This window comes from Chenopodium quinoa, unplaced genomic scaffold, assembly GCF_001683475.1.
Source record: "Chenopodium quinoa cultivar QQ74 unplaced genomic scaffold, ASM168347v1, whole genome shotgun sequence".
NCBI lineage: Eukaryota > Viridiplantae > Streptophyta > Magnoliopsida > Caryophyllales > Amaranthaceae > Chenopodium > Chenopodium quinoa.
In genome coordinates, this window is record NW_018742309.1 from 5,375,425 (window position 1) to 5,401,055 (window position 25,631).

General features: G+C 33.8%; 1 protein-coding gene across 1 annotated transcript; it reads right to left on the reverse strand.

Moving 5' to 3' along the window:
* Nucleotides 1-1,446: 1,446 nt before the first annotated feature.
* LOC110688553 (nodal modulator 1-like) lies at nt 1,447-25,631 on the reverse strand. The gene is made up of 27 exons (XM_021865325.1): nt 25,367-25,631; nt 25,137-25,202; nt 22,146-22,232; nt 21,562-21,618; nt 21,403-21,467; nt 21,110-21,279; nt 19,655-19,716; nt 19,463-19,546; nt 19,044-19,203; nt 18,149-18,264; nt 16,478-16,606; nt 14,831-14,902; nt 14,258-14,353; nt 11,578-11,655; nt 10,620-10,748; nt 10,113-10,283; nt 8,689-8,892; nt 8,461-8,574; nt 8,113-8,360; nt 6,291-6,363; nt 5,975-6,223; nt 4,653-4,883; nt 4,089-4,180; nt 3,140-3,368; nt 2,349-2,705; nt 2,174-2,247; nt 1,447-2,053 (listed from the first exon to the last, which is right to left on the reverse strand). Exons 1-27 carry the CDS (start codon nt 25,544-25,546, stop codon nt 1,957-1,959), a joined length of 3,690 nt encoding a protein of 1,229 aa, XP_021721017.1. The 5' UTR covers nt 25,547-25,631; the 3' UTR covers nt 1,447-1,956.

A 25,631-nucleotide genomic window follows, 5' to 3' on the forward strand; every position in this document is an offset into this window, starting at 1 on the left:
AATTCCTTTTCCTTTTCTTTACTCCATCCTCATCTTGCTTCCAACTTCGGTTTATCATCCATAGGCTTCAATTGGTTGTCTTTAGACCTAAAATCTTAACAAAAATACTAACAACCCGTGAAGCATAGGGTATACAAAATTGCATAAAAATGGAGTAAAAGTGAACCAAAACACCAATTTATCAAGAAATCAAGGTTCAATAACACCCTAAAATAATCATAACAAATAAAAGTTATCATTTTGTGACCTAAAAACGTGCGTAGTGATTGGTTGCCCTTGTGAGTGACATGTGTCTTGGGGTGCTCTGTTATACGAGGTTGTTTCGTGATTGTGAGCTTTTGAGACTTTCATCATCAGGTATCTCCCTATTGACACGTGTTATACTTTGAGTGGTCACTTAAGACTAAGCTAGTCAACATGAGACTGGGCCACTTGTCGTCTTCATATTCATCCTCATGGCTTGGATAATTTACCCTAATTAGCTTTAAAACCATTAATTCCCTCAACAAATTTACTTTTCACCGTATCTTAAGGAATTGAAAATTTCTCAATGATATACATGAATCATTTACTATTTCAATTTGGCTAATTTACACATATTACTATATTAGGGTTTTATCAGGGGCGAATCGAAAGGATTTAAATTTTGAGCTTAATTAATAAAACTCGAACATGCATAAGTATGTTACTTCCTTCGTTCCAATAATGTTACAACAATTACCATATTAGAAATTAGCACAAATATTGCAACATTTTCCAATTTGCACATATTTTCTCTTTGTCTCTCTTCTCATTACATGGGCACCTATTTTAGTCTCTTTCCTTATCTTAAAGTTTTTTGTCTCCCCCTATTATTGCAATATTTCTAGAACGGACGAAGTATGTTGTTTCAATTTTTTACACCCTTTTAAATATATACTACTACCGATTTTTTTTTTAGTTGACACATTTCTTTTATTACGTTTGCTAACACACAATTTATGTGCTTATATTTTATCGTAGCTATATATCACATTCGTTAGTTAAAGTGTAGCTTAGATATAATGCAAAAGCCAAAGGGTGAAAACTAAAAAAAGGGAGGAATGATAAGTTTATAAAATCATATTTTTCAATTCTTTCTCTCTCTGTTGGTTTTTTTTTATTTATTTTATATATATATATATATTATATTTTTTTACTAAGCCACAAGGGCAAATAATAAAAATCAATTTTAGAATCCCATGAGACCGAGAAGGTAGCTAAAACCAACTGAGTTGTCCTTCACTCTCTACTTTTCAATTCTAAATTTTAAAAAAAATAAATAAATAAAATAAAAAAATAAAAAATTGGTTCCTTGACCCATCTACATGATAGAAAGGGTATACTGTGATTTGTGAGAAGGGTAAGGTACCAACTACCAGGGGAAAGTGTTAGATGGTTAAAAAATAATGGAACACATTTGCAATATTGGAAGTATTTTCCTTTATTCCTCCTGTTATCACAAACAATATGAGAATAAATCAAACAAGATTAATCAATTCATGGCACCATAAAACAAGCAATGGATTTTTTATATTATTTTTTTTGGGTTGGCTCAACCATCAATTACACTATGGCTACAGCCAGAGGCGGCTAGGTACAGAATCATCTAACCTCTACGGTCCCTTGTTGGCAAAATGGCTTGGGAAATAAGTTATGTTACAAAAAATGTCTACAGAATCTAACAGAACTAATTCTATAAATCTATTGAAACAAAATCCATGTTTTTGGCAGGTCCCAAGCTTTCATATTTTCCCTTTGAGGTCTTCGGCTACTTAGCCGCAACTGAGTACCTGAGTACTTCTCTGAGTTCATTCTTTCGAAGAACTTGTCTGCTCATCCGTCTTCTCACCCAAGGCAACTCTTCATCAAACCAGGTTGTCATAATTCTTTATACGTATATTGCAGTTGCTTTTCAAGGATAAGGAGAAAGAGTTATCAAAATGTCTTCTTTCGCACAACTGGCTTCCTTACTTCTTTCTTTGCAGTTGAAGTGGATCCCGGCATGGATATTCCTGAGACTAAATCCTTTATTCTGTAGAGTACAAGGAAATAAAAAAAAAAAAAAGTTACTAAAGATGGAATTTCTGGACAATGAGTCTCTAAGGAGTGAAGGGAGAGGAATTTGGGAGGAACACCCGGTGGATAGCACTACCTAGGTATACTCATGAAAAGAAGTATCACCGAAACTCCAACAACAAGAGGGAAAACTGGGGCTGCCGTTAATTCCTGTGAAAAAAAAGTACCAAGTAAATTGTAAAAACAAACATTAGTTCCCCAGATATGAAACAGAGCTACAGTCTCAAGAGTCCATTAAGCTTGGCACCAACCTGTATTTGAATATCCTCTTTTATTCTGTATCGGAGAGGGCCAACATGTATATGTCTATGCTTCTCTATGTCGACCTCAATAACGTCTGATATAAATTTGTGGGTGCTTAAAGGGAGAGCAGATCGAAGCTGCAGCAGGTGCTTACTCTTGGGCAAGTCTTTAACCTGGAAGAAGCGTGATAGTGGCAGGGGAAAGGAAGACTTGACTTTTGATGGCTCACCAGCTGACTTGACCTCCACCCAAAGATGAGAATCTAATTCAACATTTCTTTCACCCTCGACATGGCAACTCAAAATGCTTCTCTCAGGCTCTTCAAAAACTACAAAGTCCAACCCCTTGATGTCCTCAAAGCCAACCTAAGATCAAATCAGTGGAAGAAAATCGATACATCAATGAATGTAAGAACAAATATACTACGTACATTAGATAAAGTCTCAAGGAAAGCTTATTAGTATAAAACACGTGCTCTCCTTACGATTTCAGAATGGAGATTCACTTGTGCTATACTATAGGTCATAGGCAAATACAATTTCAACAAGAAACCCAAGATAGTATATCTGTTGGTAGGAGGAGGTGAAGTCAACACTAAAGCTGTAAGAGGATCATAGATTTCAAATCCCAATTTAAACCATAGCAGCATATACTCAAGTCAACAAGAACGAATATCACTTTGCATAAGCATAATCAATAATAAAGTGTTCATTAGTATAACCACACAAGAGAGGTGGGGTAGGTTTTTCATCCATAACAAAGGGCTCGACTTACCAGTTGCAAATGATATAAGACATACCTTCACAGTGATAGATTCTGGAGATGCGCGCTCAATTCCAGCCCCGGGTAAATCATTCTTTTTAGCTACCTTGATTATATAGGTCATGTCTGGTAGAAGTCCTCGTAATCGATAGAATCCGAATGAATCAGTAGTTGTTTCCTCATAATAGCCTTTTGATTCTGCTTGTGCCTCAATTGAGATACCTTCTCTAGGTTGGCCGGACAACAAAGTAATCACGCCCATAGCACTACAGGAAGAAAACTTTTAGATCCAAGGGAATGTAGGTACTAAAAGTAGAAATGAGATAGGATTTTAAGGAGTGCAAAACCAACACAAGTAAAACGCAAATCGAATTGCTTGGTAGAGCCAACCTCATCATCTTAATAAAGAAAAAATCAGGTTATTCTCATAGGTGTTACGATAAATTGCTAACCAATGTTCTAGTTCAGACCATATAAAAGAAAAACTATCATCTGAAAGAAGCATGTAAAGACCAATATTGAGATTCTTGCACTCGCTATGAAGACCTTTAGACTGCCCTTTTCTGTCCTCCAGAACAAAGGATATCAAATAGGTTAGCTTCCTTTGTGTCTACCCATCATGCAGGCATGCTGATCCGCATGCAGCACATACAAAGAGCTCTCCTACTTCAGAAGGTTTTCACTGGTTAGGTAAGATCTTCTAGCGCTCATCATTCTATTTTATTCAGTCTCCAATGATTATCAAATTCTTCTGTTTCAAAATTATCATATTTATGTCCAAGTTACCATTTTTTTATTAGAACCAACAGGTTATTTAATTTAAGCTAGTGAGACACACACTAGTGTTTTGCAATCATAAATGTGATTGGTACTAGAAATATATATTTACATGGACTGAAGGGCAATTTACCATGAATAATAAGCACCCCCTCTATCAAAGTGTTAACTAAACATATGATGCAAATCCACCAAAGATAATGTCAAACCTGTAAGCAACACGAGTGGCTTCAAAAACAACTTCTTTAGACTCTCCTGATCCAAGTTCAATTGGCTGTGCACGTGGAGAGAAAGCATATTCCTGCAAGTGACTTATTTTTTAGTAGACAGGGGCAGAAGGTTGCATAAACATAAGCCTCAAAGAGCAATGCATACAAATCAAGAAACCAGCAACCAATTGTCAAGTTAGGAACAGCCGATGCAAAAAATTATCATTCCTATAATGACTACGTCATTGGTTTTCAAGCATAAACCATAATTCAATAGAACCCAATGACCCCATCCCACCCCCTCGAGATGAAGTTACTCAACAGAAACTAGTAAAGGAATAATCTCAATATGAGAAGCTTAAGTCCTGACTAGAAAGACTCTCAAACTATAGCATATTTAAAATATGCCACAATCTAGTTGAATAGTAATAACAATAAAAAATATTTTATAAAAAAAGAAAAGAAAAAGATCTTAACAGATCATTTAAGTTTTTAACTGCAACCACTACAAAGACTTACTCATAATTATTGCCTGTAATAGGTGAATGAGCTTCGAGGATGTACCTTTAGCAAAGGACGAAGATAGAAACTTCCAGGGAACAAGTTCTCAAAAGCAAAATGGCCACCAACTCCTGTTATGGAGTTGTTCCTGTAGCCATCATCACCACTTAGTGATAATAAAGCTGAAGGAAATGGCTCTTCGGTGACTTCTTTAGAGTATATATGCACAGATATTTGACCAAGCTTCTGACAGGAAAAGGAATGAGGTCCAACAGCTTTCAGATGATAGCCAGGCTGCAAGGAATAGGAAACTCATTATGATCCGCCAAGTAGGCAAAAGATAATTACCCAATAATGAATACTCTACTAATGAATAAATAGGCAAAACATAATGTTTTAACTATTAAGTAAAAAACTGTCATCTTTTAATGTTCATCATGTCTTTGAATTTACAATTTACAAACAGTAGATGACTAAATAAAACACAATGAAAACATGGGATAGCATCTTCCTCAAAGGCCAATTGTGGGAGATAGTGCGACTCGTGCAGTGCTTGTTATTTTGTCTAGTGTTAAGATTTAGGTCAAATTAACACTACTTCACTCACCATATTCCATATTCTGTTATCCCTGTGTCAATGTTGGACTTTAGACCTATTGTTTGTTCTGTACCATATAAAGCCATTACTAAAACGCTAAGCATGAGGTTGAATGCGGAGTAAGCAGTGGTTGTTTCTCAAAACCAGAGTGCATTTTTTAAAAACAGAACTCTCGTTCATAAAAATCAGGTCGCTGCAGGATATTGTCAAAGTGTCAAGTATTATAATTGTGTTTTTCGTTTTCAATCTAATAAACAATTGGGTTTGCCAGAGAATAGTCTAATGAGTCATGAGACTACAAAAATAAGCACACATTGACCATTCCAATCCATCATTCATATTCTACCCAGGGGCCTGATTGATGACCTCAAGAAACCCTTATAACAAATTCCACAAAACTCCTACCTCAACAATAAAGGATTAAAAGTGGATTAGTTATTCATTTCCTTTCTTTATATTTTATTTTATTATAATAAGAAACTAAGGAGGGTGTCACTCATACAATCCAGGATACTTCAGGCTATCATGTGTAATATTATCCATGAAAAAAAGAAGATAGGCAATTGTCATCTTAGCAGCACACGCACCAGCATCAAAACGCAGATGATTCAGACAAAATTAACCCAAAACAAAGAGGATTATCATATCGGGGTAAGAGGTGTCACACAGAAATATATATCTAAAGGTAATTACAGATGTTAGTGTTACAGATTCATTAAACACGACATTAACTTAATTACATTGGTTTCACAATTACAATAATAAATCACTATAGGAGATAACTAACCTTTGAAGCTTCCAAGATGTAACTTATATCATCATATAAAGGACCCCCTACAAAGACACCATCAGATCCAGTTGAAGTTTCAAGAGCTAATTCACCCTTCTTAAGTGGAGCATTATAGCTATCTCCAGCAGCTATTATCCTGACACTTACACCAGAAATAGAGGGCGAAACAGATCCTTCAATATAGAGACCCAATCGACCGGTGAATGAAGGAACTGAGCCTTGGCAACCATCATGTGTAACTGCAATCTGAAAAATATAGGTGGTTAGGAAGCCATGAAAGAGAAATCTTTATAACATACCACTCCCAGCTTACCTGATGTTGTCTAGGGTAGAACAAAATTTTCTTTAAACCATTTGTACTCGAAGATGTGGCTGAAGTCAAGGTTCTGCAGCAGCAAACACAAGTCAATCAGAAACAAAATGGTTTTGAAGGAGCAAAATTATAACAACAGAGGAAGGAAGAATAAAGGCAAATGATGACTGGTCAGAGACCTTTTTCATGAAGCTTACAGAAACATAATTAAGGTTAAAACATTGTTTGGAACCAAATAAGTTCAATCCAGATTAGAATTATGTACTTTGTATTTTAAATTACACTCACTCTATCCAAATCGCCCACCTTTTTATTTAGGTTTATCCCATATATTATTCTCTTTGGTCATCAATGAACATGTACCCAAACAACATTTTCTACACTAACTTATTTATGGTAAATTTATTCCTACCCATTTAATGTACATTATAATATTTATGATAGGTCAGAATGGACAATATCTTTAACAAGAGCTAAACCCTGGCCTTCGTAAAAACCAGTCATTCTATGATTCCAATCCAAGGACAGGTCATGCTCACTATGATAATGTTCTCTTCACCTTTAAAAGGTAAAAATCATTTTTTTTTATTATTAAAAATAAATTTCAGTCAGTAAAAAATCTGTTTGAATTATTAAAAATAAGTTGTATTTGGTACAATCAATAACTTCAAAGAACAAATTTAACATTAAATCAGTAAAAAATCAGTTCCGATAAGTAAAAATAAGTTTTAGTCTGTGAAAATCGGTTTCAATCAGTACAAATAAGTTTTTATCCATAGAATCAGTAAAAATAAGGTGAAGGTGTATGGCTTAATACTAATGTATATAGTTATACTAATGTTTCAAAACTAAAAACTAAGACGACACAGTTTCTAAGGATATTCAGTGCACAGCTTAGCTTGATGACATGGCATTCTAATTTCAAATTGGTGATTCAATAGATGGAATCATGGCAAACAAACTGCATTAGAGTAAAACTTCCTTTTCTTTTTTTTTTTTTTTTTTTTTTTTTTTTGAGGAAAGACGATAGCAGGATTTTACTCCAAATCAAGATCCGCTAAGGCTAGGAGGCCTTGTGGTATGCTTCCAATACAAACATATTCAGCACAACTACGAGTATTCCATCTTGCCACTAGTTGGGCAACCGTATTTCCTGCTGTTTTGTGTTATATGGTTTACAAAAATGATGCTTATCTCCATACAAGATATCCTGAAGATGCATACCTAAAAAAACCCAAAAAAAAAGGTTTCTATCTTACCATGGAGATCAACCCCATTGTGGGCCGAAAATTTGAAAAGACATGTGCACATGTCATATATGAAAGAGATAGAAATAGCTTTCTAAGAAAAAGTTGGTGGTTCTTGGCCAAGAGCTTTCTAAAGTGTCTCTCTATTGATAACCGCATAAGATATTGTTGGGATAGAACTAGCTCTCCAATTTTTTCCTTATATTATATTTTTTAAAAAAGTGAAACTTTTGGACCAGAAAAGCTCATGAATATTAAATAGACCCTTTATCAGATTCACTTTTACCAGCACTTCCCAAGTACAAAATAATTATCACCTTCAGCCAGAAGAGATTTCTTTAATTTCAATATTCTTACCTTCATGGCTCGTCTAAGGAGCTGACAAAGCAAGACACTTAGTTTAAGTAAGAATTATACATAAGGTCACAAATTAAGACATAACACATAAGCCTAGTTTGAATTTACACACACACAAAATAAATAAATAAAGAATCTTACAAACATACGACATTCCTAACCATAAACAAATGCATGGGAATGTACATGCCACATATACATTGGAATGGGAGATATACCTCAAGTCACTTGGAATAATTGTAATTTTCTGCCCAGGATTTACCCACATAGAATATTCATATAGAGCAACCTCTGTTTCATCACTTTGATCAGGTAAAAGCTTGGCAATTGTCCCATCAGCAAGAACATTGCCATTTTCAAAGACATCAATAACAACGCTCTCTGGAAGTTCAACAGATGTCACTGAGGTACGATCAACATTGATTTGTCCTTTCACAAGATACTTCTCCCCTTTCAAGTGAACAGGCTGCATATAAAGTTGATTAAAAAAAAATGGTCACAAATAAAATTTGAGCAGAAAGAAGTTAAAAAATCACTTTAATCAAACAGTTAAATAAGCAACACACCATCAGATTTGCTGTATCAATGTTGATGGAAGAGCTCCCAAAGAAAATGCAAGAGTTGACAAACTCTAATTTATTTAACCCTGGAGACTCCACACACAAGCGCTGCAAGCCTTTCTGTAGGAGAAAATTTTAAGTTAACTATTTTAGGTTACAGTAAGTCAATGACCAATCAATGAAGGCTTAAGACCTCTACATAAGGGTATGTGGCTGAGTGCTCATAACAACAACCTTAATTTTCAAAGGCAGAGACTCTCCATCTGGCTGAATCATCCGAGCATCTACATCATGTGAAGAAGTAACATCAACCCAGTAACCTCTATGAGAAAACAAAATCCCTTCAACATCCTCTGTGCCAACATCAACATCAATAGAACTCTGCTCCCAACACCATCTATCTTCTTCTATGGCAGTATCAGCAGGAGCATACTTGACCTAGTGTATAGATACATTACCAGAAAGAAAGAATTCCAATTAAATATACAATTGGAACACATCTGAGTCAAAATCATCACAATTACAATTGTCCCACACCTTAATTGAAAAGGTTATAAATTTATAATTAAACAGCATTTGTTTGAAGTTTAAGTACCACATAAATTTTAAAAAATGAAAAGATATAAAATAAAATAAATACGTAGTATAAAAAGCCTTGAACATGAGTTATTTTGTGATGAACATTCCACCATAGTGGTTTAAGTGAAATAAACCATGTCCATACTAAATAATTTCAAAGGGATCAGGACAAAGTAATGCACAGTATGTGCGTAAAATGGATATAGTATGACACATGAGCATAAACACAAAACAATTATGGAGAAAATCACAGCATGATCTCATTTCAAAGTAAATCACTAGTTCTAGAATGCTAAATCAGGTATCAGCTGTGTCATGTAGTCCTTGCAGACCATGCTACACAATTACGAAATAACCAAGTAACACAGTTTGGATCTGCAAGTTATAATAAAAATATGGAAAGAATTGCATCCATGCCAAAATGGAATTTGAGAGCACTTCACACACATGTGTTCCAAGGTTGGAGACAGATACGTTACGAATCTGACATTCTTCAACCTAGATTATAACAACTTAGCACAGATACATGCATGGCTTTTGTACAGTAGTTAAAATAGAATTTATTTTACCATCAATTCAAGGTTCTTGCTTTCAATTAGATATCTACATTCACCTGAAAATAATAGCTTTCTTTGTACGAAGTCACTAATATTGCATATGATAGGAAAAAAAACAATTAATTTTAAATTAAAATAGCATTTTGCTATCTCCAAACATGAGAGTGTGGATCTTTGGCATCCCAACAGCCAAACAAAAAGGAAAAGGAAAAGAAACCTTTATCACTGTAGAAATATGAGTTATATTCACATTATTCTGAATGAATAATCATTGAAAGCACTAAATAAAATCTAACAAAAAATTAACAGGTACCCTAAAAATAGCAATCTGCTTCACCCTCTTAAATAGTTGAAATATATCTTCACCAAACAAATCACATAGCATAAATTAAAAGCAAAGTGTGAAACAAAAACATGAAAATACGTTCTGCATTAGCAAGGAGTGAATTCAATTTATGATGAGTTTTAGTAATGATGGTTTCTAGACTTCACAGGATGACAGACTAAATGCAAGTAATATACCTCAATCCTGTACTTTCCAGGGAAGACATCCGAAAAAGTAAATTTGTTATGCTCATCAGTCAATCTGACCGTCCTCCCTTTGTTACTTTTACCCAGTCTCACAAGTGTGATGGAAATAGATGAGCCACATCTCTCCTTACACACGACCTCTCCGTGAATTTTCACTTTTGCCTGAAAGTTTGTTAATTTGTAAATCAGATAATGCCGATAAAACATTCTATTGCTTAATAAGAGCAGATTTACTCAAATGAAGCAGGAACTCAAAGCAGAGGTCATTTAAATGCATCACTTGAAAACAAAGTGGACAAACTTCCAATGAAATTTCATACTTGCCCCTAGCACTCCAGCCAGCATCAAAATTGCACTTATATGTGTTATGAGGAGATGGTTAGAGCATAAGTTAAGCTCAAATAATTAAGCTAAAAGCGTAAGTATATATTCAGGGAAACAAACCAAAAGAAATCATATACATGTCATATGACTAGAAATTTATGGAGAATGACCTACCTGAGAGAATTCAATATTCAGAAGTGGACTTCTAACACTGACATCAGTATAAGGAGGCAAAAACACAAGTTCCGGAGCATTCTCCGGTGTAGATGCCATGGCAGACAGACGATAGTCACCTGGTGGAACCTACATAACGTAAAAGTGAGATATGATTGTTTAAAACAAGTCAGTCAGATATAATAGGTCAAATCAGAGAAAATCAATTTGACTTTAGCCAGAAGATCAATTAGGAGTTTAGGACTGCAAATATACAACGATGAATGGTTCATAACCAGACAGCAACAATAAGACAAACAAAAGGTTAAAAGCTACATATTACAGATAATAGACATAGTTAAGTTACCATCAACATCATTGCATAAGCCAATCAGCCACATCTTAGCATCAGAACCAAAGCAAAGAATTTTTATTGGCCCAATATCCTAGGCAGTGGCCAATTTATTTCACACCCAGTTACAAGAAATTTTTTTGTAATGGGATTTTACCAAAAAAAAAAAAAATATACAACAGAAAGAATTTTTTTTAAAAAATACTGAAATCTTCACAATTATCATGAAACTCCAGGTTCCATCTGCAATTGGATCAAATTCACAGATAATAATTTCCTTTCATAATTAAACAAGAAGAATATGGCTAATTTCCAGCAAAGCTATAAAACAAGAATATTCAGACCACTGATTACATTACTGTCAGTCAAATTTCAACCTGCAGGGCAAAAATCAACTCTAAATGCCAAGTAGAGTTATAGCTTCCATTTTCTGTTACTGGAATGGAATGAAAGAAACTGATGCCACACATAAGAGAGTGAAAACAAGCAACTATGCAGGTTCATGCAATAATCAGGTTGCTGACAATCCATGTTGCATAACCATTAGGACTTCTCAACATGTTACATCTATCAGGAAAGATATGCTTAAAATACAGGTAAAAGGAAGTTGAATCATTTCAAGCATACCTGAAAACAGAAATTTCCATTTTGATCTGCCTGTCTCACTTGAGGTTTAACATTCTCTGGTCCATGGGTTAAAGCTACCTACAATTTAATAAATACAATAAGTAGAATCAGCAATTTGAACAATTGTAATGATAGACATTAGTAGGATACCAATACATGCTCAATCAGAACGGATGATACAATTTCCTGACAAAACAATAAAAGAACCAGGTGTGCCCACATTAAAAATATGAAGAAAAAAAACATAAAACCCTCTGAATATCTCTATTCCTGAATATTTCAAAGCCAAGGATTTGTCCAGTAAGAAAAAAACTAGTTAAAGGGCCAATAGGGGAAAAACATCCTCAACCAAATAAGTTAAAGAGCCAATAGGGGAAAAACACAAAAATATGATATCACATTATCACACAACTATTACCCATGTCATGAGGTCATGACATGATATGACATTATTATGCAGCAAATGCTCTGAACAACTTGTCATACTCCCTCCGTGTTTTAATAAGTGTTACACTTACCAAATGCAGCCGTGTTTAATAAGTGTTACACTTCCTTTTTTGGCAAAAAACTACATTTTAATATTATATCTCTCTCCTCTCATGGTCTACACCAAAACCCACTACTACTTTTTTATTATTTCTTTCCTCTCACATTCATTACTTTTCAATAAAATATTAACCCTACTATCTCTCTTTTACAATTTTTTATTACTCCAACTACCCACTTACCTCTTATTTTAATTAAGTCAATTAAATTGCCTAAAACTATGTGGGGTCATAGTGTAACACTTATTAAAACACAGAAGGAGTAGAACAAGTGGAACAAGAAATGTTTTTTTTTTTTTCTTTTTTTGAAAGTGAAGAAATGCTTTGAAAAGGTAGGAGCTTTAAATTCAAGTCAAACCATAAGTATAAACAGGAGCACCAACAAAAAAGCTGATGTTGAAAATGGTTCAAAATGCGGGTTTGGCCAATATTGTGGAAAAAGTTGCGGTAATGGTAGACACAGTTAGGATCACGATTGTCGTGGTTCTAAATACTTCTAATTAAGCCTTAGAGTTTGATTACAATAAGTGTGTAATACTTGTACTAATGTACTTTAAGAAAAATTAAATTTTATTGAGAGGAAAAAAATTTAGTCCTTGAACAAATTAAATATTGTGGAAGTAAACTCTCTGAATACCATGTATTAAATGATCTCATACACCCGAGTAATGTGTTCTTGAAAGAAGAAAAAAAAAAAAAAAGGTTCAATGGTCAAACTTGAAAGTGACACTAACGGTCTAACTGCTTTTGCTATTTCCAGTATAACAATTCATTGGATGTGGAGAGACCTGATTCTGTGAAGGAAAGAAATCCCCACCAGGTGTACAGACCAGAAAACCTCACATCTGGAATACTCTTTGAATCACAACCTTATTCTCTCACAAGATAACTCATTTCTCTCTCTCTCTTCTACCCAATAAAGCACTGGCCTTCATCTCCACCCTTATTTTACAAGATGAAGCCATGGAAGATAAAACTAGAGCAGGCGCTTCACTCCTCTGAAAACCATACAAATCTGGATTCGATCAATTCAGGTGATCTAACGCCTTGGTTCGGGCAATTCAGAGTTGAATCGGGTGAATTAGCGAAAAATGCATCCCTTATTAAAGGCCGTTACAAACTGGGAAATTTTATATTGGCAAACTTGAATCCCATTACAAACCAGTGTTGACAGCTTTCAAGGAGATGCAGATTTACACAATCTCACTCTAGCTAGTGGGAACCAGTTGATAGAACTTCTAAAACAGCCACAAAATCGAACACAATACTTAAGGAGAGGAGAAAGAAATTGTTGTTGGTTCACATGGGTTAATTTATCACCCTTTGAGAGCACATAAAAGATTGTCCTCGTATACACTGTATAAGGGTAATTCAGTTAATGCGACTACTAAAAGCTTACCAAATAAAGTATTGGTCATGTAACATGACACTTCTAGTTTAGGAATGTCAGTCAAGTAATTAAAAATGGAGGAAGTATTATTTAATAAGGAAAGAGTTGCCTTTAGGAAATAAAGAAATCTTTGGCCATTTAGAGCATTCTTTGGAATTGGGTGCTCCAATATATCTTCAGATGTGATGCCCAACAGGTTTAGCCCAAATCTCCTCCCTCGTATAACTTTAGTGTCCGTACATACGGTATGATTCTTTGCTCATTTAATCCTGACTATGCTCTCCGGTCTCCATAACAAGGAGCATAAAGGCTACAAAGTTCCAGTTTCAGTTAGCTATGGACATAATAGTCTAGGATGTTAAAGATTACAGTCACATATATGCCTCCTTGAATTCGTTTACTTTTCTCGTTTGATTAGCAATATAGAGTAACTGTAATGGACAAGCTCAATTGGCAAGTCGATGAAATGGATGGTTTTGAGACAGCAATGAGAATCAGTGATGGTAGGAGCTAGCTACAACAGTTTTCCATAAAAATTGCACTCATGGGTGTCTTCAGGATAAAAAACACTCAGGTATTCACATAATCAATCAAATCAGGAAAACAATGAGGACACCAGAGGAAAAAAGGTATGAGGTTTTAAATCAAGCTAATTGAGGAACGCTAGCAGAAAAGTGAAGAGAGTGAATTTCCAGCAAAATATCAGATAAGATGAGATCTAAAAAGGTTCCAAAATACCACCTACCTTAGCCTTGTATCCAGCATCAGCCATCCGCACGTAACCACAAACATCATAAGAAACTGCTCTGATATCAGGGATAGAAGCCATATTGGGTAGAACCTAGCATTAACATAAGTAATCATGAAACCTGTTAATCATTACCCCATAATCATGTATTATAAAAATTAAATTGTGTTTCACCCAGATAAGTAAAGAAGGAAAAAAAATAATAAATAAAGGTGTTCCGCTCAAAACAAGCTAAAAAAAATTAACAGCCCGTTTAGTAGGTGTTAATTGGCAATGGATCTGTGCTTAATTTATGTAAGAAAAAGTAACATACAATGTCCATGGCAATGAAATTCCGACCCAAACATGTGATTTTCTTCATATTTTTTTTGTTAGCACTTAATAGTTAATACCAACAATAAAGCGATGATGAATGGTATTAAAAATTTATGATGAAAAAGTGATATTTGGTGGTGAACAAGCATTACCATGGATAAGGACATGGGACTTTCTTTACAAAATTATATATAAATCTATTACCATTACTGTCATTTATGAACTCCTACCAAAAGGGTTGTACGAGTTTCTTACCAAGATATTCCTTAAGATTTCAAACTTGTAATGCTTCTTGTGGGCTTCAATTGCATAATGATTAGAAGTAACCTGAAATAATTATCATAAAGAAGGTCTTAGAAATTATATCAAACACATGACCATTCTTTGCAGCATCAAAGAATATAAAGCAGCAAAGAGAGAGCAATAGCTTAAGGTTCAAATATGACTTAAACTGGAGTCTAAACATCTACAATCCCTGTCCATTATTATTTATCACACTTTTTTTTCTTCCCCTTGAACATCATTTATTTTGAGGTGTCAAAGATGTTCTGCTAAATCATTATAGAAACTTGCAAGAATGTTAACAGACATCCAACTTAGGAAATAATAATAGATAGTGGGAATAATACTTGTTAGTATATATGATAACTGTTAGAACTGTAGCAAGAAAATGTGATAAAGCATGGTTTGAAAGAGGAGAGGGGGTATTATCTCTATTATATAAGTGAAGGTGGGGTTGTGGTGTCCACCTAAAACACCCCTCTTCCATTAAAATTGGAATAAAGGTAATAAAAATCAATCAATCAATCAGCAAAGATAAAAAATAAAATAAAAAAACAAATATATCAATCGGCAAATAAAAAGGAAAGATTAATCAACTAGCAAATAAAAAGGAAAGATTAATCAATCAACAAAAAATTACATAAAATAAAAAATAATTACTTGAATTAAGTCCAAAAATAAATATATAACTTTATTTAAATTATGTCTTTACCATCAATCAAAATTTTATATCAATCAAGTACTTTTTACAATCAAAATCATTTTCCATAAATAATCAACTTAATATATGATTATATATTAGTAAATTTGATATTGTTTTACAAGACCCGCATTAGTATTTGATTTTCATACACCAATGATGAAATACTGTCAATCCAATTCATACCATCTACATTGTTAGTCGGGGCACTAAGCCCAACTATCTACCATCATCCTTTCATATTTGCAAATTAATATATTTATTTTCATATAATATTTTATCTTTGACACTTTTTCCCTTATATATGTGTGACAAAATCGTAATAAATAGTTAAAATAAATATTTTTTTTAAACAACAACAAAAAAAAAAAAAAAAAAAAAAAAATAGCGTCATGCGTGCATGTAGTGCTAGTATTACTTATAAAACAAATATCCAATGGCAGCATAACAAAACGCAGCATCCAACAAAAGTCAGCAAATTTGATGAAAAACAAAAATAATTAGTAACATGAGCAAATACAAAGCTAGTAGCTACTAGAGAGCACTAAAGATACAACAAAGCATATTATTGTTAAGGCAGGGGATTGAACCTTAGAAAACAAGTAAAGGCCAAGTTCATGTTCAGCCAAATGAATGAGAAAATTATAGTGTGAGGAATATAGATGAAACACATTAAATTTCAGCTAATTTTTTGATGAACATGTTAGTGCAGACTCATGTCTATTCCAACTAAATCTCAACAACCACTAGTCTATAACAATTTAATAATAGAATCTTGAACAATATATCATACAAGCTCTGAAAAAAAAAAAAAAAAAAAAAACAAAACCGCAGCTGGACATTTCAAGCATACTACTCAAAAAAGGGAAAATTAACCTCCATATGAGAGGTATAATTATCATGTTACTTGCATGAGATACCTGATCAAGAGTAAAATATCCATTTTCATCAGTGAAAGATCTTTCTTGACCATCTACAAAAACTTTAGCACCATCCACTCCAGCACCATTTCCATCCACTACTCTGCCGCCTATTGAAAATCCAGTCACCTAAAGAAATAATATGAAAACCACACATTAGTTTAGAATCCTGTACAACTGAACCAAAAAGTGAAAAGATAAAAATCATAAATCAAGGATTCAAGGATTACAAAAATTCAAGAATATTCATCACACAACAAAGCAGATGACGTTTAGCCTCGAGAGATATTCATAGTTCTAGTAATTGACATAAACTGACAATATCCCAATTTCCTCTTGCTAATCTAATGTATTTCTCCGTAACACGTTATTATGGAGACCTAAGTTCTCAAATCTGTCTTACAAAAATTAGCACGCCCTCTATCAACAAGAGTACCAAAAAAAAAAAAGGATATTGGTGGCCTACAAGGCCATGAGATCTAGGTACATGTAAGATCACTTCACAAAATGAAAATAGTGATACGGCATTATTGTAAATAAAACAGGTTGTTATGAAGTTAATCAAACATCAAAAACTCAAAATCCCCCTAAAGCTCAGTTCACATAGATGCCCTCACATTCACCTTCAACACAAGAACCAGCGAGGTAGCTAAGCTGCCAATGCAGCTGCCAGAAATAAGCCATTACCAGTTGCATAACCTAATCATAGGTAGCCTACATCTGAACCAGGAAACATTAAACATGGTGATGACACCAGATTTTCAACATTCACTAGCATTTTAAGGATCCATGAAATGTTTTTGTGTCTTCAATCCAATCAGTTTTAAGCTTTTCCACAATAATACTCAATCCACAATAGGTTAATTCAACCCTAGTTAGGGTGTTGGTTGTCTAATAAATTTTTTTTTGAAATATGAGTGTGTATAGAGAAGAGAAAATTAAACAAGGCATGAGATTGTTGTGGGCTGGCAAGGGTTGGAGTGCCCAAAGTCCTAGTTCTTCCAACACAAAAAACTGATTTTGCAAGCAATACATTCAGAACTAGACCTAATATTCACTAATCCCCTCTGCAAATTTCTTTCTACATCATTGAAACTTCAACACGTCAGCACACAAAAAAAAGCTTGAAACTCATAAAAGAACAAATTTTAGAACACACTTCTTAAATTCATAAATCAAATACACATCAAAGCAATATAATAATAACACTGCATAATCTCCGATTATAGACCCAAGAAAAATCAGGTACATAGAATAAATCAAAAATGCAACTCTTGTAGTTTGGTGTGGATTACTTTTCTTGTAAAGTGATCATTTCTTTGGTAATAAAATTTTCTTACTTACCAAAAAAAAACAAAAATGCAACTCTTTTATGGAAGCAAACATGTTCAGAAAAGAGGGAAAGAGTTTGCAGGTTTAGGATTTTAGGACAGATATTTTGGGTTATATAGATTGAGACAAATTACAATACTGCCATTCACGTCCAGGAGGCCAGACCCCTTGAAAAATCCAAATTTGTTTCTGAGCTAAAAATATATCTGTAAACACACGCATATACCAGTAAACACTCACACACATCCATGCATATATGTGTGTGCGCGCGCGCGCATGTGTGTGTGTATAGAACTGTAAACAACTAAAGATACACACATGCCATCAAAGTCATAGTACCTGGAACTTCTGCTGTAAAGTAACATGGGAATGCTCAACAGCTATAGCCACAGTGGGTGGTGAAATGTCAAAAACTGTGTTTTCCCCCTTGTAATAAGGAACAAGCTCATAATCCCCTGCAAAAACAAGAGCAAAATGACCATTGACAAGAATCAAAATCAAGGATAACACTCGTAGCAGTCTCCGGAAGAATAGGTATAAGAGGCAGTCTGGTCAAATAATTGAGATCAATAATAGACTATATTGTTCCTACTACTGAAGGACATACTTTGCAATAAACTCACTGTTTCACTCTGTCTCTGGCCTTTGACTATGACAATATGAGTGTCTGACAGAGAATAATATTAACTGTAGTTGTAGACAAGTATACTAGTAGTAGTTCCATGTCAACCATAACTTGCACTTTCCAAATTTACCTTCTTACTAATGCAAAGGTTATATTGTTTAACCTTTAGTGAGGGCATATATGGAATCATCTACTAAGTATAAAAGTGAAAAGGAGCAAACCAATTGTGAGATCCTAAGATGGGAAAGGGGGGCAACTAAAGTGGAAAGAGTGATACTATTTGTTTTGTAATAATTTTTTAGGAAACGAATAATTAAATATCACTGAGCTTCACTAAAATCCAAAAACCTAGCAATTAGAAACGTGAAATTCAAAAAAGGAAAGAGGGAAACATCAACAATAAAGCTAGAATAGGCATGCTTCACTCTAATCTCTTATAAACCTATACATTAGAAATAATAAGTCGGTATTTCAATCCCACAATTAAAGATGATAAAGATGCATTTTCAGAGCTCAAACAAATCACTGGAGGATTACAAGCAAAGTCGACGTGCTGCACCTATTAAAGAACAAAGCCATATAAAAGACAACATGAAACACGAAGTTTACCACATGGTATGGACTTAAATGCGAACTTTCCATCTGCATCAGATACAGCATGACAGAGGGCTTTCCTATCCCCAGGACCATGACCAGCACCTTGGGGACATTCAACTTCCAGAACATCATCTGAATATAAATAAGTGTGGACTCCCAAGATTGGATTTCCCTAGAAGCAGACATAAGCATGCAATTATAAGATTGCAGAAGTTGATTAGACAAGAAACAAAGAAAATACAGAAATATTCAGAAAAGACATTCATAATAACTGAAAAAAAAAAAAACAATTATTACAACTGTTATGATACCACTTATGCCTCAATGTAGTAACATAGTTTTGAAGACAAGAGTCCAAACATCAACTAAAGAAACAAAAGATTAACTCTAATTTAGGAACATCTAGAAGTGCCAGAGAAGAAATTATCTACCTGAGCTACAACATGTCCACGGATTTCATATCCGGCAACCGAGAAAATATCACCAATGACACTGTTTTCAAACCCCACCTCAACCTGCATACGACAAGGACTTCAGTAAGTTTATTTCTGATCTCTTCTATCTGTAGGCTGCTGGAAGTAAGGAATGGAAAACTGAACCAAATAATTGAGGAAGCATATTACCTCAGTAGAACCTCTAACTTCCACATTCAAATCAGGATGGGAAGCTCGTAATCTGTACCTCCCTGCTCCAGAGACGTACATAATTTGAAATTGTGACTTGGTCAATATGGTCATTGTAGACAAAGAAAGTTTGTTCATTTAAATTTGTGTTTAAAGTCGTAGAGCAAGATGTCTTATAGTCAAGATGCTTAGGATAAGATCTAAAACATTCATCTCCAGCCACAAAAGAAGAGCTTTATGTTACTTAAATATGGAACAATGGAATAAATATATTTTCATTTTTTAAATGACCAGAAGATTCAATTCTGTGACTTTAAAATCCTTGGACTTAAAGCAATGACATAATAATAGAGGTTTCTAGACTTTAAAATCCTTGGACTTAAAGCAATGGTATAATTGAATTGGTCAAAATACAAAAAGGATTTTTTTTTTTTTTTTTTTTTTTTTTGTAGAGGAAATAACAAAAAGGATTTGGAAATAGCTTCAGAAAGAATGTCAGATTAAAATGAAGAGATTAATATGCAGAATAAAAAAAAAATAAAGAATAAATAAAAAATAAATATATAAATAAAACTCTGTTCCACGTAAGTTTTGCACGGAAAAACCAAGATTTATTGAAAAAACAAAAAGATGCACCTCCTTAACTGCAGATCTAAAATACACTCCCTCCACTCTTTCTTAGGTCATTGCAAGTTATCCACACATATTAAGAGCATGTTAGTCATCTTGTTGCTATTCAAACAGAGAGATTGTATTGCATTGGCATATTAAAATGAAAAGTAATAGAGCATTGTTGTGTAAGGAAAGAAAGGAAATATTGAATAAGTTACTTAAGTAAACGAATACTGGCGAATGGAGAGAATAGAGTCAGTAAACTTAAAGCTGAAAAAAGTGTCAAGGATTTGCATGATAGTTAGTTGCAGATGAGTTATTGACGTAGTGATTTAACTAAACTACAATTTAGGGATAATAGATTGGAGCACCACAACCACAACGATCAGTCTTTTACAAAACTCCCAAATCATCATCCACAAGAGATGTTATATTTCCTTCACGACAAACACATCTGCCAGTTGAATAGTTCACTCGAGTTGTTCATCTCATTAAGAGTTGCCACACTTTTATGCAAAAAAGTTCGTTCACATAATAACATATCTCATTCGTAAACTTCCATCTTTGCTAACTATAACTATTTAAAGAATAACTAAAACAAGTGCTTCTCCGACCAAAGGCCATTTAGTCGGCAATTACAATGTATATGATTCCCTTTAAATTCCCATGAAAAATCAACACCCATGATGCAACATATTGCTAGAGCATCAGTAATATAGCATTACACAAGGTGAAACAATGTTCAGTTAGCAAGCCAATATTATAGCTTGAAAAGTGGATATTAAACATAGATAGCAGTTGCAGAGAGAAAAAACATTACACATAGCTAGGAAAAGTACAAACCTGGAATTACATTCTTGAAAGAGTAATCTCCTGTCGTTGATGTTGATACAGAGGAAATGAGATCATCTGTTGAAGATAGAAGCTCCACAACAACATTTGATGGACCTCCTTTTTTTAACCGGCAACTCTGACCACCAACAGCCCCTAGAACTCTTCCAGATAGGGAAAACCTATGACAGGCCAAGAGAATCACTAAGAATTTCCAGCTAAACTCTTAGATAAGCTCACACATGCAAAAGAGAAGTACTAAAATAAACAGATGAAGACAACAATGTAACCAAAAAGGGACCAACCCTGTGAACCGAAAGTTGATATCTTCATTTGCATTGCATCCCCTATGGTCAATTGTTACAGGAACCTACAATTTGAAAGATGATTGTTAAAGAATCTATAAACAACAGAGAAACTGCTTCAACCAAAATTCACTTTAAATGAGATCAAAATTAGATAACCTTTTCTGGCTCCCATGCCCATCCTTTTGGCCCCCGGACCTTAATTATGAAGGATCCCTGCATGAAATGCGTAGTATAAGAAGCAGAAAATATTAACTCTTTTAGTGCTTTGAGTTGGTCTTTTAGTCAGGTAGAAAATCCTAGAAATATTATGCCTCTGTTCTTTCACTTCATATATACTTATTTCAAGAGATTAAACTCCAATGAGGGCTACCTTAGTCCAATTTGCAACAACAATAAATTTAAACAAGTTTTGATGAGGTTTAGTGAGTTCAGATAAATTAAGACAAATGCAATAAAGTTAATTTCAAGTAAAAATAACAAACCCTAAATCAGAGTTATAGAAGAAAATTCCAACAAACAGCCATATAGCTAAATTTCTCTTCTAAGAAACTTAGATGACAAGTTCAAACTTCAGATTGAATAACTAAATTAGCTGCCAACAATCTGCAAATCCTTAGATGTACCCTTCAGCAATTACCAAAAGAGTACAAAATTTACCAAATATGAACCAAATGTTTTTATTTTTCACCCCCTGACCCTCCCTTTTTCTTGTTACTATCACAAAATTGTTTTAAATTCACCTTATCATAAACAGGGATAAAATAGTAGCCATTAGGTGCACACTGAGTACTGTCCTTCACCAACCCATCCAAAGTTTGTAGCTCAACCTGAGAAGGCAAAACAAAGGAAGAATTTCCTATCAGGTCATTAATACACCATCAAAAGCTAAAAGATCACAACAAGAAGTCAAGTAAGCATTCATATATGTATGTAACCTATAAAAATAGGTACCAAAAGTTAAATCTAGTAAAATTATAAAATTGAGAACATGTAAAGTATCATATTTCAAGATAAACTCATTACTAATAGAAGCAAAAGCCCTAATTAATTTAGGAACATTTGGGAACAAAAACACCAATTGTAGAAGCAAGAGTTCAAAACTACTCCCTCCGTATTTTATTACTTGCTCCATCTCTCCATGCGTGGAGTTTAGGAGAAATAGTAGAAAGTAATAAAACATGAAGGAAGTGGTGTTGGCGGAAGAATAAAGTATGATAATAGTAAAATATTGTAAAAGGTTTCCAAAAAAGGAAATGGAGCAAGTAATAAAATACGGCCGCAAAAGGAAAGTGGAGGAAGGAATAAAATACAGAGGGATTATAAAAAATCAAAACAGGCCATTTTCTCCCTTTGTAGCAAAATATTTAGTATGACCAATTAGCTAGTCAAAAATCCAGACAATCAACATATATGCATGCATAAAATTGGTACACGACATTTTACACAGCATGGATAAGTGTGCCGAATAAGGCATGCAAGTATCAACTATTTACATACATCCCACTTACAAAAAGAACGCAATAAAATCAGTTCTAGGAGCACCCTGTAATTCGATTAGGTAGAGTTTGGATACAAGTATATAATTTCAAATGATTTTTTTTTTCTGGGAGTACAATTCCTCACATCAGTTCCAAACTATATGTTTGGAAATTTGAAGATTTAATATCCATCATTCAAAATTCAATATGTAGTTTGGAAAATCTTTGGAATTCCAATTGCATAATTATAATTTAACTGTTTACTTCTGAAATAACAATAAATTGAACATCAGAAGCAAAATAAGAAACTAAAGATAGATCAATGATTCGATATTTCGGTAATAGTATTAATTAATCTCAAATTAAAGTTTTGGATCTTCATATGCGCTGACGCTAGTTGTTTGTGTCATCTGAATAAAGCCACCGCCGCCGAGGATGAATGTTTCATTCCATATAAGATGCCTCCGTCCAAGTGCTGAGTAGAGAAAAGGTACCTACCTTTGGCATCTATAGCTACCTCTAGCAAAACAAGGAACAACGGGTACAGTTTGCATCTACGGTTACCTCCACTAACTAAAGGAACGAGCCTTTTGTTCCAGCGACAGCAGATGGGTGGCAAATTATTTTGGTGGAAATGGTGCATGAAGGAAAGAGAGAAGGGGTTTAGTAGAGGTTATTGAAGGAGACAGTATATAATTCTGAAGACTAAGGCCAGAGAAAGAATCCCGAATACGGGCCTTGTTAGAAAGAGAACATAAGCAACGAGAATTAATTTGATGGGATGATTGGCAGTTACACATTACATGGCAAAACATCTATATATTATTAAAAGTCAATGGCAAGGCATGCTATCCGCCACATGCACCATTACTAGGCAAATGATATGGCGTCATGTCATATAATTACTAATCATATTTGTTTCCTTACAAAAAAATAACAAACTATACTATCTACTAAAAGGCCATCATAAAATTGTGTATGTACCACATGTATCCCTTCTTACACTGGTATAGCGCCACATCATCATTCAACAACTTTTAGCATCATGCCACATCATCATCCAATGATCTTAATTAAAAATGCATACAAACCCCAAACCTCATTGCATGGAAACCACATGTATTACCATCTTAGCTAGAATTAATTCATGCTTTATTAATACAAATTTATATATAAATACATACATGTATTAGAATGTAAAATAAAAACCAAAAAAAAATCTAAAATAAATTATTGTTGTCATTGTACTCTAATTTACCCACGTTAAAAAAATTAATAAGTCATTTAAAGCGTCAAATTTAAAAATGAAATTATTCAATTATTCAAAGTATCACCACACACTAGTTGTTTACATTAATACTTGAACTCATGACCTTGTGATGGTAAGACCTTTACCACTTTAACTTCACATATTATGTCAATTAAGTCATATTACAAAGAGTTAATCACGTTCATAAATATTATATATTTAATGTCCAACTTATGCATCTATGTTTTTAACAACAATCTATAACAAGTTAAAAACAATAATACAATATTAAAATTATCTTTTTCATTTGCTCATACATATAGTCATACAAGCTAAGTTATAGCTATTTAATACATGTATCCCAAAAATGTATTGTAATTTCTAAGCTAATTTTTCCACATAATACGTCGACTTCTATGAAATTATCTATTATTAATAAAGAACTAATATCCAGTTTTCAACAAATTAAGTAAGCTGATATAAAATTCTGGTTCCTAATGTTTGCAAAAAAAAACTTTACACTTTTTTATAAAAAATATCGTCTCAAAACAAATGTAACCAATCTAAATTAATAGTCACCTAATAGATGTTAATTTTCATAATACATACAATGACCCGTGGCCAAAGACTAGTTTAATTTCAAATCCCTTACTACTGAGCTATTTCAAAATTTATACCAAGTTCTAGATTAGAAATTCTTGGGTATCCAAACACTTGGTTAGTCTAACATTACCATTTCAAATGAAATCATATTTCTCAAACACACCATGTATGTATTGCACATTTGCATATAATGCAATACATGGGACATGATTCAAGCTCTAATAAAAATCGTCAGCGCTACACATACACATACTGTCGAATACCGCCTACTTAGCAATTTGTTTCGATTAAACATAAAAAAGATGATATTCAAAGACTCAATCACAAACATCTCAATCCAGGTAAAACCCACACGATATGCCAAAAACAAGTCAATAGAAAGAGCAGGCAAAAATCTATACCGTGATATGTGAGTAATCCAATTTCACATTACTCGATTTCCTCGACTTTACCAAACTCGAACTCGCCTACAACAACAAAACTAAAATCAGTACTACAAAAACTCGAAATTTAGTGAAAAATTCATCTAAAAAAAATCGAAGTCAACTGATCCAATTCGATTAACAGACTAAAAAGTAATTACAAATACATAGTTTAACAACTAATATTGAACGAATTCGCATTAGATTACCTCTATAAATCCGCCACATCCATGGATTGAATCAGCAAACACTGAAGTGGTATGAGCAAGTAATAATAATGTGATCGAAAATGTAGTTGATATTGAGAGGAGAGAGAAGAAGGATTTCATTGCGGAAGATCTGCTAGGGTTTATGAGATGAGCTTCGATCCCGTTCCTTCTAACTCTCATCGCAATCTTGATGAGCAGCAGATCGGTCAGCTTATGCAGTGCACCGTGCAAGCCTCTTCCCCAATAAGAGCTTTTTTTCTCGAAC

Excerpts from the sequence above, each read along its gene's own strand:
- LOC110688553 (XM_021865325.1), bottom strand. The coding sequence starts at position 25,546 with ATGAGAGTTAGAAGGAACGGGATCGAAGCTCATCTCATAAACCCTAGC. Across the intron at positions 21,280-21,402 it reads ATCAACTTTCGGTTCACAGG|GTTTTCCCTATCTGGAAGAG; the intron begins GTTGGTCCCTTT and ends GGCCTGTCATAG. Across the intron at positions 11,656-14,257 it reads ATGCTGGATACAAGGCTAAG|GTAGCTTTAACCCATGGACC; the intron begins GTAGGTGGTATT and ends ATTAAATTGTAG.